The 21,465-nt window shown below is 46.6% G+C and overlaps 1 protein-coding gene across 1 annotated transcript in view; it reads left to right on the top strand.

Annotated features, from left to right (window-relative positions):
- Positions 1-992: 992 nt before the first annotated feature.
- The window catches only part of Tmem163 (transmembrane protein 163), a 175,066-nt gene continuing 154,593 nt past the window's right edge, over positions 993-21,465 (top strand). Inside the window, exons 1-2 of the mRNA XM_021172523.2 lie at positions 993-1,582; positions 10,134-10,253. Of these exons, the coding sequence (XP_021028182.1) occupies positions 1,384-1,582; positions 10,134-10,253 (319 nt within the window). The 5' untranslated portion in view covers positions 993-1,383. The remainder of the gene's footprint in view (positions 1,583-10,133; positions 10,254-21,465) is intronic.

Below are 21,465 nucleotides of genomic sequence, written 5' to 3'. Positions count from 1 at the left end.
TCTTTAAAGAAAAGAAGGGGCTGTTGAAATTTTCATTTTCTTCATAGGAAAAAAAAAGGAGTGTTGAAATGACCTAGTTCGATGCTTTCAGTTTACATTTGAAATTATTGTTTAAACACACACACACACACACACACACACACACACACACACACACACCAGAAGACCGAACTGGAGCCGAGATCACTCAGATCTGATCCCAACAAAATGTGACTCCCTTCTCATCTCCGGAACCCCACAGAGACATTTAAATCCTATCCTGACTTCTATATTCCCTGGCAAAGCGGAAACCAAGAAAGGAAACCGGTTACTCTCAAAGGAAAACAGGGTGGATTCCTTTAAATGAAGGAATTGGCATGTTAGAGTACTCAGATTAAATTTAGAGACGGATACCAACCTATTGATAAAATCTAGACTCTCTAGAGCTCGGATGTAAATGCCATCAATCGGGTCCCCAATCCGTTAGGCAACCGGTTCGCCTGTGGGTCTTCCCCAGTCGGCCCTGTGGACCAGGTTGCAGCTTCGCTGGGGAGACCAGGCTCACTGCCCAAGTGTGGGAAGTTGTTATGGTCAGTGATGAAGAACAGGGGTGAGCATCCGCAGCAGAGGGGTCTTGAAGGGGACGGATCCTGAACGCTTAGAGAGAGTGGCAGATGGATGGGAAAGGCCCAAGGATAGTCGCAATGGGAGGTCTGGGGGCGGGGGGACAAGCCACGGTTTCAGCAGTACCTCAATCTAAGTTGGTGCAAGAGAGAAACTGAGATGAGAGTTAAAGCCATTTAAGGGCAGCAGATCCAAAGACTTGGGAACAGGTGAATCCTGGTGCCTGCTTGGGCAGGCGGGGACAAGGTGCAATCCTTGTAGCCTGTGTGGCTTCGGGAGAAAAAAAAGGCCGGATGAGCTGCGATGCCCTCTCTCCTGCCCACACGCGGTCACAGGCTCCGAGGACTGCAGAGTAATTAGGGTGGAGGGGTCCCTCCTGGGCACCAATCCGCGACGTGAGTGGGGGGCGCGTCCTCCGTCACGCCCTCACCCAGCCTTGCGCTAGCCGCAGGCTGGTCCCCACGCCCCCTAACAGTTCCTTCAGCTTCCACGCGTCTGGACCGTCCGGGGCCCTCCCTCTCCACCCGCCTGGGTGCATCGATACCGGTGCCCCGGCTTAGCGCCTCGGGGCGGGTCCCTGCCGCCCGCACCTGCCCCCGGGGGCGGAGCGCAGCGGCGACAGCGCGGCACCAGCCTCCGCCACTCGCTGTGCTAGCGGCGGACCTGCCGCTCACCGCGGTACGGGTGAAGCTCTCTCTCGGTGCCCTCGGTCCCTGGCACTTTGGACTCGTGTCTCCATCGTAGTCCGCTTCGCCTCGGGGGATCTGCAGCCCCGGCGCCATGGAGCCGGCTCTGGGCAGCGAGCGCCGCAGCCCCCCTGGCCCCGGAGTCCCGCGGCCGCCACCGCGGGGCCACGCGCCCTCGACCGCCGCCCCTGCCCCCAGCCCGGCTCCGATGAGCTCCTCTGTGCAATCTGATGAGGAACGGCAGCCACGGATCAGTGAGAGCGGCCAGTTCAGCGACGGGTTGGAAGACCGAGGTGAGCTACCACCGCCCCGCGCTCCTTCCTCTCCGCCCCTCTGAAGCCACCTGTCCCTTATATGCGGAGCTTGGTGCAAAGAGCGGAAGCGAGTGTTCCACCTTTCGGGATCCATGAGGGTCGGGCAGCGGCGCCTCCCGAGAGCCTCTTTCAGTTTTCCGATCTCGGCGGGTGCTTAGGCCAGCCTTCTCCGGTGCTCGCGGGAAAAGTTTGCAGACAGGGTTCTTGGTGTCTTACGGGGGACCAAGGGATTCCTCTCGGTGCTGGGAGATGTGGGTTCCAAAGCATCCCGCTGCGCAAGCCCAGCCATCCGGGGAAAGTTTTTTTTTAATTATTTATTTATTTATTTATTTATTTATTTATTTATTTATTTATTTATTGGGTTAGTGGCAGAGCATCCGCTAGGGTGACAGCTAGGGTCCCCTTAGCCTCTGGATGTGCGCGGGGGCGGAAGCTCCCTGGATCCTGGGTCACAGCGGTCACCGCCCCATAGTGTGAGGGTGCTGGCGGAGAGGTTAGGATGTTTGGGGTCTGGCTACCAACCTGATCTGCACAGATGCTACCCGCGCTGATACTTCCTGGACAGAGTGTGTCCAGCTCTGAGTCCTCCCTTGGACGCTGGCCTTGTACCTGGTGCGTCTCCTGGAAGGCATCTCCATCTCCCGCTTACAGCCACTGGCTCCTTAGTGGGGCTGCTTCGAACGTTAGGGATCCCTCATTCCCCCACCTGGCTCTCCTTCCCCATCCTGCTCTAGCGGCCTTCAGCTTGGGTTCTTTACGAAGACGACCGCATCTACACCTTTCCCCTTTCTTGCTGCTTCTTAATTGGCCCTCCTCTCGAAAATTATCAACGGTGCTGCTGAAACCGTTGCTGGCGGATTTGGGGGTCTCTGCAGCACGGTCTTTTCTCAGGCAGCCGACTCTGTACACCTCTATTCATTTTTTTCCCTTTTTCTTGGAAGCTTTCATCTGTCGACTGTAGAGTGCTTATATTATTTTAGTTCTGGCAGGTTTCTGTCCTATTCTTAGTACCTCCTGAACATCTTTATATTCCGGTTTCGCGTTGGGATACAGGATCTCTTCCTTAGAGATTCCGAATTGTAGCGTGTGAAACAGGATGACATGGAAACAGATTTCCCAGAGAAACAGCAGAGATGCTGTGTGCGGAACTGGAGCCGCTCCAGCTTGGAACGAGTTCTGCACCCGGGTTGCAGGTCCTTTCCCTGTTCCCACAGAACTCCATAGCCTTAGAGACAGGAGAGTGGATGGCATCATCAGAAAGCCAGAAAAGCCTCTCACTTTAATTCTGGGGTGTGAGAATTACCTTTGCCTCGCAAGATTCAAACATCTCACCTTGAAGAAAGACGGATACTCTCAGGTTGGGCTTAATTCTGTAGCATTGCGGGTTATCTGTAAGCACCGAGCAGTCTCTCTCTCCTACCCCTGCACAAGGGCAGACAAGAAACCCATACTAGGATGAATTGATATTTAGTAATATCTAGAGGCCATGCTTCAGTGTTAAATGAAAACAAAAACACAACAAAAACCTCTTCTAAATACATTCTTTAGGTTTTCTGTCAGTGGTCAAATGAACTTCATTTTCTATTATATCGTCTCCTGAAAGCATTCACTGTTTATAAACCAGTGCTCTGTGGAAGCCTGCGTATCACACACAACCTCTCTGTCAGGATGAATCGTGTCTTCCACAGAGCCCAGGGTTCCATGCCATTTTGAGCTAGCTGAAAGCCGCTGTAACATTCTTTTGTTACACCCACTCCTGGCTGCAAAGAAAGAGTTAATGATAAATGAAGACCCAGAAGGCTGCCTGGGAGATTGGTTGTAATATTTTATATGCTTGTGTTATTTTATCTTTCTTGTATCCAATTTTTGCTATCTCTTGGGAATGGTTCAGGGGTGGTGACATCTTTCCCACCAGAGACATGAACTGGGGAAGAGGAAAACTCCTTAGTCTCCCCATCTCTCCTTGGATGCAGTGGCTTTCTGCTGGGCCCAATCCCTACAGGGTGTGGGGGATGGGCACTCTGGCCACACATCTGCCCTCCATACTATTTTTTGTATTGACTTTCTTTAGAGGTGGTAGAACCGTGTGGCAGACAGCTTCTGATTCCCAATGGAGAGTTGTTTTATAACCCAGTGGTTTGGAATTTTGGAGACAATTTCTTATTAGAAGTGAAATGGACAATTTCCCAGAATTCCGGCCAGCTTAGAATGGCCCATCATTACGGTAACAGCTGATTGAGCCTGTGGTTCAGGAAGCAAGCAGGTATTATGAGTTTTAAGACCTTGAGGAAACAACACACACACACACACACACACACACAAGACACACAGACACACAAAGGCACACAGACACACACACTCAGAGGAGGAGCCCAATTCATCTTCTGGCTTTCTTCTTCCCTTCTTTAATATCCATTTCTCTATGATTTTGTCCCAAACCTTAGGGTTTGGCCCCACCTTAGAGAGTTATGGCTTTATTTAGCTCATTCTCTAGCTGTCCATCTTAAAGACAAAACAAACAAACAATAACAACAAATCCTTCCTGCAGAGAGTTGAAGCTCAGTGGCTTGGTGTAGTGACTCAGACCTAGAATGCCAGCCAGCATTTGGGAAACAGAAGCCTAAGGGTCACTGTGAGCCCATGGCCAACCTGGGCTACACATCAAATTCCAGGCCAGGAGATATCAGTGATAAATAGTTCAGTACTAAGCACATTGCATCTTCACATATATTTGCCCCCGCCTTTATACTTTGTTAATATTTCCCTTGGTATTGTCAGATCCCGTTATGAGATTTAAGTTGGGCTAAAATTCCACCGTGGAAGCCGGCTGTGGGCAGGGATTCTGCGGCCCTGCACATGGACCTGAGCCCCGTTTTAGTTTCTGTTGGGCTGGTAGGCCTGACTCCGACCTGTTTGATGCTTCTTTCTGGACCCTCACCGTTCCTCCACGTTCCTGTGACTCATGAGTGTGCAAGCATCTGGCATTGATATAGAAGAGCCGGTGTAGAGATCACCCTGAGCTGAGCCCTTGTGCGTCTTCATGTTCTTCTTCCCTTGGAGGAGTAGAGAGTGCCCATTTTCGGCATCAGCCCTGCATGTGTCTATGTATGTATATATTATTTGTGTGTGTGCCAGGTACATGTATGTAGAGGCCAGAGATAACTTCAAGTGTCAGTCCTTAAGTGCTGTCATCTTATTTTGGGAACAGAATCTCTCACTGATCCAGATCTGTTTCATTCCACTAGCTGGCCAGTGAGCTTCCAGGGACCCAAGCGTGCATCACAATCCCGGGATTTTACACAGGTTCTGTGGCTTGAACTTGGGATCTCATGCTTGTGCAGCAAGCTCCTTACCCACTGAGCCTCCTCCTGAGCCCCTCAGCTGCATCTTTAGAAAGGAAATGAAGAGCCGGCACAGTTGCATGGAAAGAGAAAAGCCCTTCCTCCTTTGGACAGTGTTTCCATTACAATGACTTTATGTTTTTCCCCCTCTCCCCAATGTTACAATCTCCTAGGGGAGCCACGAGGAAAGTCAGGTCTGGGGAAGGACTTCCAGTCCTACTGGCTCAGAAAACCCAGAAGCCACTGAAGCAGGTGGTCCAGCCCCCTATGGCTGCCACCTGAATCTCTCATGGGGAGGAGTGTTGGGTCTGGTGGAGAGGCCAGGGGAAGCACCCTCGGGTGTGGTCAGGACCAGGTGTGCTGTTGAAACCAGCCAGTTCTGGAAGGAGAAATAAACACTGCCCAGCAGAATGGGCAAGGGTGCACACAGTGATGACTGTCTCTGTGGAAAAGTAAACTGACTTCTTAAAGGGATTGTGCCCCTACCGGACAAACCTCTTGAAATGGGTGCTCTCAGAATGCCAGGCAAACGAGCCAGTGATTTGAGCTGGTACTTAAATGGTGTGGTTTCACTTCTCCTGAAACCAGGAGGCTAGGATGAAAAAGAAATTGCGTGTGTGTGTGTGTGTGTGTGTGTGTGTGTGTGTGTGTGTGTGAGAGAGAGAGGGGGGGGGGAGGACTCTTTCTCTTGCTCTCAGTGTTCCATAGTTGCCTGTAGTTCTTTGTCTAGGGTTGAGATCCCATATGATTTCCCCCTTCCATGTTAGCATGTTTGTTCTTAACATCCTTGTTCAGGTCTTGTTTAGGCAGCTATGTTGATAAGACATTATGGGTATAGCTTCTGTGACATTTCTAGGAGATGAAATCTCACTCCATCTTATATTTCAAGACGGGATCTCTCACTGAACTTGGAGCTAGTCTGACTAGCCAACAAGTCCCATAATCCTTCTGCTTCCTGCACTAGAGTTCCAGGTATGCTTCCGTGTCTGTCTTTTATGTGGGTTCCTGGGATCTGAACCTAGGTCCTCAGAGATTTTCACAGGAAGCACCTTACCCACCGAACCATCTCTCTCTTGATAGAAAGATAAAAAAAAAAACACATTTGGGAAAAGGGAAGGAAATTTTTAGGGGTGTGTGGAACCTGTTTATTCTAGGTGATAGCTTCCCTTGGACACAAGAGTCGTTGCAGTTAGAGGTAAAAATTTAGATTTAGAAAAATCTAGATTTTTTTCTAGAGCCCAGGAAGAAGCAGAGAAAGGTAATGCCCAGTTATCATTCAAAGGCACCAGGACCTGCAGTGGAATCTGTCAGGACAAGAGGCCTGTCTTCCCTTCCAAATGCAACTATTTATTCACTGTTTGGAGATTATGCCTCTCATACCCCAGGCCGTCCTCAAACTCACATATAGCTGAGGATGATCTTGGACTTCTGTCCATCTGCCTCCACTTCTGGAGGGACCACAGCTGTCTACCACAATGCCCGATTTATTCGGTGCTGGGAATAGAACCCCTGGCCTGTGAGTGGCAGGCAAACACCATACCAACTGAGCTACAACTGCAGCTCCCACTTCTGAACTAATGAAGGAAGTGTGAGGATAGCTTCCCAGTGCAATGGTGAAGACGGGGCTAATAACTCCTGATTGCTTTCTCATTTACCTCTGGTCCTATATAAGCTCCCCTTCCTACCCGGCTTTATTCGCTTCCATGTCTACTGGGCTGTCTGCTCACAAAACACCCTTCTCCAAAGTCCTGCTTGCTTTGTGTGAGGCCTGTTCAAGGATGATTGTTAGCTAGTTCAGCTAAGTCTTTGTTAAATTTTTTTAGGTGAGAGGTTGAGACAGGGTGTCTCTATTTTGTAGCCCTGATTGTCCTAGAACACACTGTGTAGACCAGGCTGGCCTTGAACTCACAAAGATTGGCCTGCCTCTGCCTCCCGAGTGCTGGGATTAAAGGCACATGCCACCATGCTCAGCTGTTGATTTTTTTTTTTTTAAACAGGATGCTGTTTGAGCAGTGACGCTTCGTGAGAAAATGATTTCCCAAAGCATGTTACTTTGGCATGCTAGGCACTCTGAGAGGAAGGTTTCCAGAAGGCATTAGAGCAAAGTAAAGGTTCCCCTTGTCCCCTTGTCCTTTTTCTTCCTGTTTCCATTTCACCCCAAGGCTGACCATAGAAACTAGAATTCCAGGCTGGGAGAAGGTGCTGTTGTTAAAAAGCTTGCCTTGCAAGCCTGCAGACCTGAGTTGTAGCCCCAGAACTCAATTATAAGATGCTGGGTGTGGTGATACATGCTTGCAACCCCAATGCTGATGAGGTGGAGACAGGCATATCCCTGGGGCCTGGTGGCGAGAAGCCTAAGCAGAATGGATGGGTTCCAGGTTGAGTGAGAGATGCTGTTCCAAAATAAGTGTCAGATGGAATGACACTTGAGGTTAACCTCTGGCCTCCACACACATGCACATGTGTGTGTACATGCACCTGCACACACACCAGTGTGTGTACACACACCCACTCCAGCATATGTATACATACACACTAGCATATGTACACCTACCCACACATTCACATACACACACCCACTCCAGCATATGTATACACACATGTACCAGCTTGTGTACACACAGACACACAGACACACAGACACACACACACACACACACACCCCAAACGTTAAAACAAAATAGGAAAGAATCTTCGATCCTCTCCCCTCAAAGATAGCTATAAGCTCAAGAATTACTGTTTTCTATGCAACCCGCCCTCAAGTGTAAGAAGTGGTCACAGAGAAACTCTGACTGCCCTTGTCTAATCGTGACTCACAATGCTTCATTCTAGAAGGAGTCCTGACCCACACCCATCACATCAGTGTCTTGCATAAAACACCAAGGCTTGGAGCAGACCCATCTTGTTGAGTTTCTGTGCTTCACTCATCTCTTATTTAATCCCATCTCTACAGGGATATGCATTTTTCATTGAATCTGAGCATAAAAATAGACCCCCTTGGCTTTTGGGTCTATTCTTTCCTGAAGCCTTCCATGTTACATTGGATTGATGATCTCTGTCTCTCTGTCTGTCTGTCTGTCTGTCTGTCTGTCTGTCTGTCTGTCTGTCTCTCCCTTTCTGCCTTTCTCTCTTGCTTCAGCCCTCCTCTCCCTCCCCTCTCTTCCCCTCTTTCTTTCTCTCTCTTCTTTCCTCTCCCTCTTCCCCTTTACTTTATTTTCCTTTCATCTTTTCCTCTAGTCTAGCGTTCAAACTCCTTATGCATTTGAAGATAACCTTGAAATCATGATTCTCCCATCTCCATATCCAAAGTGCTAGTATTTTGGCATTCATTACCATGTCTGGTTTATACAGTGCTAAGGACTGAACTCAGGGCTTCATGCATGCCAGGCAAACTCTCTATTGATTGAGCTATATCTCAACCCCATCACATAGATCTTTGTTTTAATATATTTGTTACATTTCCCTTCCCCACCCCCATTAACCTGTCCTGTAGGTGTGTCAGTTTTGGTCCTAATTATAGAGGATGAGTGTTCCAGTCCCTTTTGCTCCTACAGTGATGGTCAGTCAGATAAATGAATGGTGCTCATATCACATACTGTGACATTTTGCAAATGCTGCCTAAGCTTTACCCCCCATATTTGTCATTGTCTATAGCTACTGTGATGAAACTGTCCAATCTCTGAGAGACACATTATGCAGCCAGAGTTGGCAAACTGGCTTTTACTTGTATAAGATATATGACTGAAAATGTGGCTCTCTGGCAACCAAGAAATGGCACATACAGTCTCCTCCTCTTCTTCCTCTTCCTCCTTTTGGTTTTTCCAAGGCAGGGTTTTTCTGTGAAGCTGTGGCTGTCCAGGAATTCACTCTGTATAACAGGCTGGCCTGGAACTCAAAGATCTGCCTGCCTCTGCCTCCCAGGTGCTGGAATTAAAGGCACATAGCCACTGCCTGGTTACAATTTTATTCTTTCAAAATACTTTTATTATTGTTATTTATTTATGGGTACTGGATATCAAACTTGAGTTTGAGTGCAAGAGCAGTATGTGCTCTTAAGAACTAAGCCATTCTCAACCCTTACAATTTTATTCTCAAAGGGTAAGAACGAAGTACAAATCAGGCTCAATCTGAAGATGTTTAAGTGGGCACTGCTGGCGAGTTGTCGAAGATTCATGCCCTTGAAAAGGGTTCCTTATGTGCAAAGCCCAGGAGAGAAATAAAGCCTTTTGTACTTGTAGCTTTCCCCTGGAACTAGCTCTGGCTTTGGCAGTTTTACTGTACTATCATATTCTGTGTGTGTGTGTGTTTGTGTGTGTGTGTGTGCACGCACCCACTCGCAAGCGTGCTTGTCTATATGTAGGTGTAATTCTGTTTCAGAAGTCTTTCCCCAGGAATGCTATATACCTTGAGACAGAGTCTCTCATTGGCTTGGAACTCATCAAGTAGGGTATATTGACTGGCTGGTAAGCTCCAGGCATCTGCTTGTCTCTGTTTCCCAAGTGCTGGAATTACAAGCATGTATTACCATGCCCGACTATTTCATAGGGAGAATCAAACTCAGGTCCTCATGTTATCTTCCTAGACCCCTGAAAGGGTTTAAAAATTTTTAATTAATTGACTAGCTAATCAGTTATTTGCTTAATTGTGCTTCATACAAAGGAAGAAGAAAACAAAACATGCTGTATAATCCGGGCCTGTGGCTGCTGGTTGCCAAGGGGGTCCAGTGTGGGCATTCGTACAGTCTATGAATCTTTGGGTTGTATGAATCTGACACTGCTGTTGGGACTGTACTAGTGGATCAGTGCTCAGCTTTGAGCAGCCCAATGCCTAATCAGTTACTACAGTTCTTTCCTAATGGAAAGGTTTTCTTGGGATGAGGAAATTCTACTGCCCCAAGTGATTTAGTGCAGGGGACAAAACAATGGCACGGTGACCTCAGGTGTAAGGTATGTGGAGTTCCTCTAACTCAGAGAGCTTCTGCTACCCTGGGGAAACGCTCATCCGATACTGCCAGGGATGCCACATCCTCTAATCATCTTCTAATTGTGAAAGCACATTGTGGGCCAGACAAAACACATCCCAGTTCACAGGCTGTGGGTTTGCAATCTTTGAATGAGATGCTGTAGCTCTGGGGTGTATGTTCTGTCTTATGGAAACGCCTTACTCTCTCTCCTCCCTGTTTCTATCAGGTTTACTAGAAAGCAGCACCCGACTGAAACCTCACGAAGCCCAGAACTACAGGAAGAAGGCATTGTGGGTATCCTGGCTGTCCATTATTGTCACCCTGGCCCTGGCAGTGGCCGCCTTCAGTGAGTATCAGGGAGTTTTGCCAATCAATATCCTCCCGTTGCTGGCCTTTCCCTCTAGCCCCTATGGGAGTGTGCCTTGCTTTTAGTTGACTGTTATTGATGAGTAAAAAAAAAAATTTTTTTTTAGATGGTTGGATATTCAGGGTACTCATGAATTAGTAAAACGGTTTCACTCCTGTGCAAAGGGAAGAGGTATGAGAGAGAAATAACTGAGAGCTTCATTTCTCATCAGTATGCAGGTTTGTGGAAGTGGATTCCGGCTGGCACCAGCCGAATAGTGAAAATAGTCTCTTGGCAGATGCCTTCAGCTCGGGCTGACATGACAAATACACATCCCGGAGATTCGGATTTTGAGCCTAATGCAACTAGATGAGTCCAATATTGCAGCAAGCTCTCTTCTTTCCCTCTCGACTGTGTGTTGTGCAAGGTCAGGAACAAAATCACATGTACAATTTTAATGAAAGAAAAATGGAAGAGCCTTCTTTCAGGGATTTGGCACATGAAAATAAAATAATATCTTCTGAGATGCTATGAAAATGGAGCAGTTTCTGTCTGTAGATGATCCTGTTTGGGGATCTGGAATTCCTGTGGTGGTTTTTCTCCAATGACACTCACAGCTTATGAAACATGCATGTGCTACTTATTCTTATTAACCACAGTGATCTATCTATACACAAGCCTAAGCAGAGAGCTACAGCTCAACCTTGGCAGGGATTGCACTTTTTATTTTATTTTATTTTATTTTTGGGGGGATTACACTTTTTTTTTTACTCCTTACCCCCACCCCAATGGTGGAGAAAATGTGAATGTATTTTTTAAATTGTATTTTATAAATTTTGTGATAAAAAGAGAAATCTGTGTTCTAAGTGCTAAACATCCTACAAGGTGCCTCGGGGTAGAGGGAAACTGGACCATGGTCATTAGGCGGCATGGCTGTGTGTGAGTTGTTTAAAATTCTCTTCTGCTGCTGGAAGTTAGGGCTGGATCCCAAGGGGGCGGGGTGAGAATTTGATCAAATGCTCCCTTCAAAACTCCGCATAGATTATTAGAGACAATTTATATTAGAAACACAGTAGCCTGGCTCTAAACAAACCCCAAAATATTCAGAATACAGAAATAATACATTTTAGGAAATAAACATTTATCAATGATCCAGAAGTCTAACCAGGAAGAATTCCGACTTTTGGAAATATAATAGCCCCTCTCTCCTCTCACCTCCCTCCTCTTTATAATGAGACCAAAATAACAAGGCAGTGACTGTCCCTTGAGGGTAATTTGGTTGTTGTGGCTGGTAGGGGGACTGGAGATCAGACGTGGCAATTTACATATGTGAGGAAAAGAGGAAGGGGGGGAAGGGGTCATTTACACACCAGATAATGTTCCTCAGACACGTCTCTGCGCCCTGAAAAGCTGTTGGGGCACCATTCTCTGGTGTTTAAGTAGGGGCTGAGCAAGAAGGGTTGTGAATGGGTCTTTCCTTTGGAGTATTAGTGTTACATTCGATGTGCTTAAGCCATGTAATAGGGGAAAGATAGGAAGAAAATTCAGCTTCACTTGTCATACCCAGCCAGGTGGATAACGCTAAAAATATTTCATTTCCTTCAATGGAAAACGTCCACATAAGGCCAGAGCATGGCTGTGTGGAAGGGCTTCTTGTTCCTTTTCTTTTGAAAACCACCTTACTTCTTTATGGCAGAACTACTGAACTTAAACCCTTTCACTTCCCTTTAAAAGATTTATCTTTATTGATTATCTATATAGATGCATGTGCTTGTCCATTTGGCATCTGAACATCCCAGGAGGCCCGAAGAGGCATGGAGCTGCCTGGAGTTACAAGCAGTTGTGGAACATAAACACTGGGAACTGAACTCAGCTCCTTTGCAAAAGCAGCAAGTGTACTTAACCCCTGGCCATCTCTCTTTTTTTTTATTTTATTATTATTATTATTATTATTATTATTATTATTATTTTATTTATTTTTTTTTTTTTTGGTTTTTCGAGACAGGGTTTCTCTGTGTAGCCCTGGCTGTCCTGGTACTCACTTNCTCACTTTGTAGAGCAGGCTGGCCTCGAACTCAGAAATCCACCTGCCTCTGCCTCCCGAGTGCTGGGATTAAAGGCGTGCGCCACCACGCCCGGCTTCCTGGCCATCTCTCTAGGTGCTAACTTCTTGCCTATAGCTTGTGGATGATGTTATATTTATCATGACCTGTGTTATGTTCTGTGTCTTTTGTTTCATTTGTGAATTGCTTCTAACTGCTTCTGATTTAGTTAAACTCCAAACCAGAGACGACAAATCATATTTTGCCCCACTTAAGTTAGAATAGCTTCTCTGTGTGTGTGTGTGTGTACATGCCTGCATGCTGCTGAGATCAGAGAGGATGTCTGCTCTATCACTCACCACCTCGTTCCCTTGAGATGGGGTATTATCTCACCAAGCCTGGAGCTGGACTGGCAGCCAGAAAACCCTTATAATTGCTATTACAAGCCCTACACTGTCCTGGGGTTACAGGCACTCAAAGCTACACTCAGCTTTTTATGTGGGGGCCAGCGATTCAAACTGATGTTCTCATGCCTGCACAGCAAGTACTCTTATTGACTGTACCATCTCCCCCATGCACTGGTTTTGATATTACTTGGTGAGATAATAATGTGGACTGCTGAAGCATCAATATAAAAATATGATAATGTATCTTGGAATAATTCAGAGAGTCCTAGATTGGTTTTAAAATAGATTCGGTGTATAATGGGCAGTGTGGAAAATATCAATCTTCTTATGAATGGATATGAAAACAGGTCTGTTGTAATAATGAGGTCAGAGAGAAATTAGAAGTTCAGCCTCAAAACTCAGGGTTTTGACAACATTGATGTCTGTGTTAAAATGGTTGGAGAAAATGTATTCTGACTCTGATTTTGAGGCTTGAGCACAAGTTAATTTTTAGGGACTAGATACGTGCTTGTTCTGTGGGAAATGAAGATATGTTAGAAGTAATATTAAGGAAACAATCTTTTTTTTCTGAGATAGTGCCTTAGTTTCTTCTTGCTGATGTGATCAAATACTCTGACTAAAGCAACTTAAGGGAGCAAGGGCTATTTTGGTGTATGGTTCCAGGGTACAAGACATTATGGAGGTAAAGCCACAGTGAACAGAATATAAGGTAGCTGGTCTCATAGCCTCCACAGTCAAGAATCAAAGACATACCAAGGTTCCAGCATTAGCTCCTTGCTTCCAGTTTATTCAGTGTAGCATCCCTCCTCAGGGAATGATGGTGCCCACAGTGGGCAGGCCTTCCCAATTCAGTTAACACAATCAAGATAATCCCCCACAGGCTAGTCCAGAGGCTGGTCCTCAAGGTGAATCTAGATCCTGTCAACTTGACAACACCAACCATCATAGATACATAGCTCCATGAAAGCAAAATAAAACACAACACAACAGCCTCAAACTCAATAGCAAAGCCCCATAAACTGAAAGCACTCTAAACCAAAATCTCAGAAAAAGCTCATTTAAAATTTTAGTACAGGGGGTTAGTCCAGACAGTGAAGTGCTAAGAGAATGGTAATCTGAGTCTGACCTATGTTAAAAACAAACAAACAAGCTGGTGTGGCGGTGCACACTTGTAATATCGGTGCTAGAGAGGTTGAGATGTGCAGACTCCTGGAGTGCCTTGGCTGGCCAGCTTAGCCTACTTTGTGAACTCAAGGCTAGTGAAAGACCCTGTCTCGGAAAACAAGATGGTGCTAGTGTGGTAGTGCATCCAGTTAACTGGAGCATTTGGGAGGCAGAGGAAAGTGGATCTCTGAGAGTTTGAGGCCAGCCTGGTTTACATAGCAGGCTTTGTCAGCCAAAGCTACATAGTGAGGCCCATCTTAAAAAGAGACCAAAAAAAAAAAAAAAAAATCAAGACGAATGGTGCCCTAGGACTAACATCTGAAGTCGTTTGTTCTCCACATACATGCACATACATGCCTCTACACACACATGTGCCATTGCCTATACAGACACACACAAAAAAATGAGTGCATTAGCAGACTTCAGAACTAGGAAATCAGATCTCTGATAGGATTGAATTCTTTTTTATATGTGGAGACATTTTTTAAATGGGCAGACATATAGGTCTGCACCATGGGGCATCAGTCCAAGGGCTGACGAAGGCATTGGATCCCTTGGAGCTGGAGTTACAGATAGTTGTGGGCTGCCATGTGGGTGCTAAGAATTAAACCTGTAAGAGCAGCCAGTGCTCTTAACCACCGAGCCATTTCTCCAGGACCGAATGCAGAGACTTTAATTTATTTGATTTTAATTTAAACTCTTGGCCTTTAAGCACAGTAATATAATCTATATGCATCCTTGACAAAAGCTTTTCTGTTTATTTATAACGTTTGTGCACGTGTGTGATGGTATGTGTGTGGAAGTTGGAGGACTTTCAGAGGTCCGTTCTCTCTTTTTGCCTATGTGCTCAAAGTCTTCTGTCTTGAAGCCCATACCCTTTTTTTATTTCTGTATTAAGGGTGACAGAAGTGAGATAGATAGAATAAGATCATATGATTTATCTGTGTTAGTAGGAACATCTTGGAACTTCCTAAAATGTCTGTCTTCTTACCTCAGTGAATACATGATCATATAGAAAAGGATCAAGACAACTTACTGGACACGGTGATATATATCTGCATTCCTAGCATCATGAGACTGAGGCAGGAGGATTGAGAGCATAAAGTCAGCTAATGTTATAGAGATGAGTCCCCTTTCCCCAGGTTTCCCTGTGTAGCCCTGGCTGTCCTGGAACTAGTTCTGTAGACCTAGAATGCACAGAGATCTGCCTGCCTTTGTTGAGATTGAAGGCATGGACCACCACTGCTAGGCTGTTTAGAATGGTCTTAAAAGTCCAACCTGGACCCTTTGAACTTCAGCAGGACTGGAGCCATGCTCTTTGGTCTAGCTCAGAATCACAGACAGATTCCTTCTCAGAGATCCCTCCTCAGCTGCATGGCCTCACCACCTAAAAAAGGCGTATAACTGTACTGGAAGAAAGACAGTCTAAAGCTCTTTGGTTATTAGCTTATTGAAATCATGCACTCCAAGAAATTGGGACTTCCCCAGGAATCTCCTGCTAGAGAAGAAAAGAGCAGGAGTCTGGTACCAGCCAGAGGAAGGACTTGTTTCCTAGAAAAAGATTTTACACTCTTCTCACTTGTCAGACCTTGTGGCAGGAGTGACTGGAGCCCAGAGCATGATGGGCCATTGAGGGGCGGGGCCACACCTTGACCCAGACCATTTAGCTGTTGTCTTGCCTTCTCTGAAGATGGTCTTGGGGAGTCAGTGGATGCCTTTGTTCCTTTTCCCAGTGTGGCTATGTTGAGCAATTCCCTCCTTTCTGCTTTTCACTATTATTTATTTGGTGCATCGGCCTTTTGAGGATGAGTAGTTGCGCCTTCTTGTTAAGGCCACCAAGGCCCAGGCTCTGACTATAACGGCCGCTAGCAGAGACCTCCTCATGTGCTGACTTTCTCCCCTTTCTCTCAGGCTACGTGGTGGGTGAAGTCCCGGTGTTTGTGCCTGTGTCCCTAAGAGCTTCTTCAGCTGAGATCCTTTGCTGGATTTGCTGGTCTTATATTCTTTTTTTGAAGAGACAAGTGTGCTCACATGATAACCATTCATGAGCCTGGAGGCACTTGCTGCATCTTCCCACCTGTTCTTCTCTTCCTGTTTCTGCCCAGGCATGGTGCCTTTACATGCCCTCTGCTTGCTACTTCTGGTGCAGATGTTGTCTTCTTTGTCGTCTTCTTTTTTTCGGGTCTTGTAAACAATGTGAGCTTCTCCACAAGAACAGCCTCCAAGTGGAGCATTTGGTGTTGCTGACCTGGGCCATGAGGCAGTTCAGGGGGTTGTGGGCAGGAAGTCTCGAGCCACATCCTGGGGGTGTTGGTGGGATAACTTTTCCCTGTCAATGTGTTCTGGGAGTGATAACTACAGAGGCTGCTTCAGGGAGGTGGAAACGGAAGTAAGAACCCAGAAGAAACTGGCTTTGAGAACTTTGCCCTGAAAACTTCCCACCTCTAGGCTCTTCCTTCCTAGCCTCCAGGTCATGTCACCACTGATGCTCAGGCTTGCCTCTGGGTTGCCCACCCTGGGCAGCTCAGGAACACAGAGCAGCACTTTAGTCTGATGCACGTCCAGTGAGGCTTACCACGACCTTACTCTTGGTTCCTGTTTGAACTGGTCTTTCCCCATGCCCCAGCTATGGGGGTTTTAGTGAGCAGATGCTTTGGTGGTCCCCAGGTGCACCTACTGTCTGCCTTCAAACCCACGGACTTGTGCTTCTCTTCCTCTTAGATACCGTGCTTCCTGGCTTCTAGGCGTTTTATTTTATTATACTATACCTTATTTAGTTCTATTTGATTTACTTTTGGGTGTGTGTGAGTGTATGGTGTGTGTGTGTGTGTGTGTGTGTGTGTCTGTGTGTGGTGTGCTTGTTGAGATAGTCTTTTTCTGAGCCTGGATCTCACTATTTGGTTAGGCTATCTGGCCAATGTGTTCTAGTGATCCACTTGTCTCTACTGCCCGAATCGTCTAAGATGATGTATGTACACATGCCTTTTTTTTTTTTTTAAACATGGACGCTAGAGATCCAGACTTGGGTTATTTATCCTGATGGTCCAGCAGGCACCTTTCTAACTGAGCCATCTCATCTCTATTTTCCTTTATACAGACTCTTACTAGGTAGCTGAAGATGACCTCAAAATCCTCCTCCTTTTACCTCAGCCTCCTGCATTCTGGATGGCAGGTGTGCACCATAACACCTGTCTTCCTGACAAATTCTCACTTAATATCAGATTTTATTTAACCCTTAAAATAGAAATTTAAAAAAAAAAGCACCTCTCCTAGGACGCCCTCTCCAAGGCTCTCCAGAGTGAGTTAGGCGCCCCTCTCCCACGGACACTGAAGATAAGACATGTCACACAGGCACTTGGATCACCTCAGTGTTGCTTCTGTGATAACCTACACTCCTCAGTGCTGTGAGCCCGGTTTCTCTAGTCTTTATTTCTGGTCCCTGAAGCAGTTCACCTGGAGGTATTGGCTGCAGTAAATTTGACATCTCCCTGCTGAGGCTACTGTGAACATAGTGGATTGATATTGTGTTTCCCAGTGTGAATTCCAGACAAAGGAATGGTGGCTAGCTCAGGGCTCAGAAGCTGAGCGGCACCTCGGCACCTCAGGCTTTGCTGACTCTCCATGACGGTAGTTTCAGGAGCATGACCGTCTCCCCCAACCCCCTCCTACCCTTTCCTTCCCCCTTCCTGACTGAAGGTCCTAGACTTCCACTGAAGGAGACTGGTCTCCACTGCTGTTAGGAGGGTGCATCTTCCCCAGTTTCTTGCTCACAAAGAGCTGCTGTTTGCAGTCAGGAGTGGAGGAGGGGTTTCAGCAGCTGCCTGCTGGTCCTGCCTCCATTCTGTTCTCAGTGCTTTCTGCACACAGCCTTAATTAAAGTGTGGCCAGGGTACATTAGCACAAGGGCCAAAGATACATAGGGGAGCTGAGTGGTGCTCTCACTCTCGCTGTACTTGCCAGGCCTGTCCTAAGCTCCTTGCTCTGGTCTGAAGTGGCAGAGTTGTCCCGAGAGATGGCTGAGGGCTTATCTGGCTGCCTCCCTGTCTATGAGCACTGGAAGAGACAGGTTCCCTGCTCTGCCTAATGGACCAGGCTGTGACTTGGGCCTCTGAGAACTGCCCCTTTAAGGTGAAGTTTCGGTGTAGCTCTTGGACAAAATGTGACTTCAAAGGGTCTTATGCTGTGTTCTGGGATGTGAGGACATCTGATAGAAACATAGAAACAGATGGAGATAGTTGGGGGCGGGGAGGGGAGAGAGAGAGAGAGAGAGAGAGAGAGAGAGAGAGAGAGAGAGAGAGAGAGAGAGAGAGAGAGAGAGAGAGAGAGAGAGAGAGAGAGAGAGAGAGAGAGATACCCAGTAAAGAAGGATATAGAGCTGAAGGTGTGACTTGAGTTGGAAGAGTCCTTGCCTAACATAAGGAAGCTCCGGGTTTAATTCCTAGCACAGCATAGAAGAGGCGTGGTGCTGCGTTGCCTCTAATCTCAGTACTCGGAAGGGAAAGGCAGGCATGACAGAGGGCAAGGTCATCCTCACACTACATAATGACCCTCTTCTGATAAACTAAAGGGTGCTGGAGAGATGGCTCAGGGGTTATGAGTGCTTATTACTCTTGGAGAGGATGTGAGGTCACAGGGACATTGGTCACGATGTGCACATAGCAGCATTGTTGTACCCGGCAGGAATTCCAGACACTTAGACATGGAGGCGGCTTAGGCTAAGCCACCTCTTCTCAGCATTCTGGAAGCTGTGAGTTTGAGAGAGGAAGGTGGGTCAGGAAGCGACTTCTTCAAAGGCTTTTCTTCCTGGCATATGGATGAGTATTTTCTCCTCAAGTCATCCTGTGGTTCTCTCTCTGTGTACGTTCATGCCCTAGTTTCTCCCTCCTCCAAGGATGGCAGTCCTGTTGGATTACGACACCTACACCCCAACAAGGATTTCATTTAAACTACATTTCAAGAATGATGTCATTGGGGTAGTGAGGTGGCTCAGCAAGCAAAGGCTCAAAAGCAAACTTTCAGCCAACTGATCTGAGTTTAAGCCCCAGGACCCACATGATGGAAGAACACACAATCCATCAAGTTCTTTTCTGACCTCCACACATACATGTGTGCACTAACACACACAGATAGATAAGTGTAATACAACAAAATACCACATGCTGACATACTGGGAGTTTAGAGCCTCAGCATGTGAAATTTGAGGCGATATGATCTGGCCACTTTGGGCAGCACCAAGACAGGTGGGAGAAATGAACACCTTAGAATAAAGAATGTTGGGGCTGGTGAGATGGTTCAGTGATTAAGAGCAGTGCCTGCTCTTCCAGAGAGTCCTGAGTTCAATTCCCAACAGCCACATGGTAGCTCATATCTGTCTATGAGGAGATCTGATCCCCTCTTGCGACATGCAGCTGTACATGCCACCAGAATACTCATGCATAAAAAAATTAATTAAAAATAAAAAGAATAAGGACTGTTGCCTTCAGTGAAAGAACAGACTGGTCTAACCACACCCACTAGCCCAAGGAAAGGGGAGGGGAGTCCTGTGAGCTGTACAGCTCTGAGTGACAAGAGAGGATGGGGTGTCAATAGGGAGCCTTTCTCTAAGATGTATAGCCACAAGGCTGGCTTCATTCAGATTTGTACTTGGAATTTCCTTAGCTTAGTTGACAGGGAACTAGACCTGGGTCCTTGAGATTCACTGTTGGAACCTTCTTAATATGTGCTGTAGCCAGGATTTTCCATGACTGGGCTAGTTTATAATAAACACAGAAATAATGTGTGGGCATAATGCAGGTAAACCGTCCTCAGTAGTCTCTCCTCTAAGTGTGTTGATTAGCCAGCAGCCTCTCCATTAACTGACATTGGAGGCTTATTGGGGGCTGGGACTGGCACTGAAGAGTAAGAACTGGGGGTGGAGGGGTGGCTCAGTCCGTAAAGTAAGACCTTGCCTTGCAAGCATGAGGACCTGAGTTCAATTCCCAAGGCCCACATTTAGAAAGCCAGGTATGGGGTCATTTTCTAGGAAAGTGGAGACAGGTGGCTCAATGCAGTTCACTGGTCAGCCAGCCAAGGTGAATTAGAGAATTCTAGGCCAGCGAGAGACCCCGACTCAAACAAATACCAAAACAAAACCAAGGTGGCAGGACCTGAGGAACAATGGCTGGGTCCCTTGGCTTGTTCACACTCACTCACACACTTGTGTGCCCTCACACATGTGAACACATAACGAGCACATGCACACAGAAATAACAGTTGAGAGGGAGCCGGGGAAGCAGGGGTGTGGTGAGAGTTGGAGTCTGATTGCAGTGCTGTTGTCTTGGAGGCTCATCCATAGAACCTGGAAGCTGAGCTTGGCCCTCTCTGAGTTCTCTGATTGGAGCCAGAGGGACAGACTGGCTTTTGGTATGGACGACCAAAAGACAGGCGTAACATGGAGAGCATGGTCCTAGCGTAGAGGTGCAGCCATTACAAATCCTAGCAGCTGAGGGAGTGGCTGTAATTTTCTTATTAAAAATTCTCTCTCTCTCTCTCTCTCTCTCTCTCTCTCTCTCTCTCTCTCTCTCTCTCTGTATGTGTGTAAAACACAAATGTGGAGGTCAGGGGACAATGGGGGGCTTGGTTCTCTCTTTGCACTATCTGGATCTGGGGGATAGAACTAAAGTTGTTAGGCTTTGTGGCAAGTGCCTTTACCCACTGAGCCATCTCACTGGCCCAATATTCTTTCTATTAACATTTTTATTTGCAATTTTTAAAATCGGAATAATTACACCATTTCTCTCTCATTCTCTCCTCCCTCGAATCCCTCCACTGTCCCCCTCCTTGCTACCTCTCAAATTCATGGCCTCCTTTTCCCTTTATTATTGATATATATACACACACACACACACACACACACATACACACACAGTTGCTTGTGAGTATATGGTTTCAGACTGACAACTTTGTATGCCTGGCTATTTTTTTAAGCGAAACTTTAATATGCACACAATTCTGAAACAAGAACTTCAGTCAGCCTTATCCTCTCTCCTCCATGTCTCCTCTGCTCCCCTTCTCAAAGGGTACGATTTACCTCTGTAGTGATTCTTATATGTATGAAAGCATCTCATTTACCTGGAGTCTTTTGGATAGACACCCAGGAGCAGCACAGCCAGGTCATGGTACAAAGGCTTTTTAACCTAAAGTATATACCAAACAATCTAGCTATAAGCACACTAAAAGGGAATCTGTGCATCAGAAAGAACCTGTAAAACACAGAGATGAGCCACTGGGTAGAAAACATCCGTACAATAGTCACTCAAGTAGAGACAAGGAAACGTACAAGATGTGATTGCACTTGTGTGTGCGCGCGCGCGCGGTAGATGTGTGTGTGTGTGTGTGTGTATAAGAAGCCAGAGGTTGACTCCAGTATCTTCCTGTATCACTTTCTTCTTTTTTTTTAATTTTTAATATTTTTATTACATATTTTCCTCAATTACATTTCCAATGCTATCCCAAAAGTCCCCCATAGCACCCCCCCACTTCCCTACCCACCCATTCCCATTCTTTTGGCCCTGGCATTCCCCTATATTGGGGCATATAAAGTTTGCAAGTCCAATGGGC

This window comes from Mus caroli, chromosome 1 (genome assembly GCF_900094665.2).
Source record: "Mus caroli chromosome 1, CAROLI_EIJ_v1.1, whole genome shotgun sequence".
Classification (NCBI taxonomy): domain Eukaryota; kingdom Metazoa; phylum Chordata; class Mammalia; order Rodentia; family Muridae; genus Mus; species Mus caroli.
This window is presented reverse-complemented; position numbering and strand designations above follow the sequence as displayed.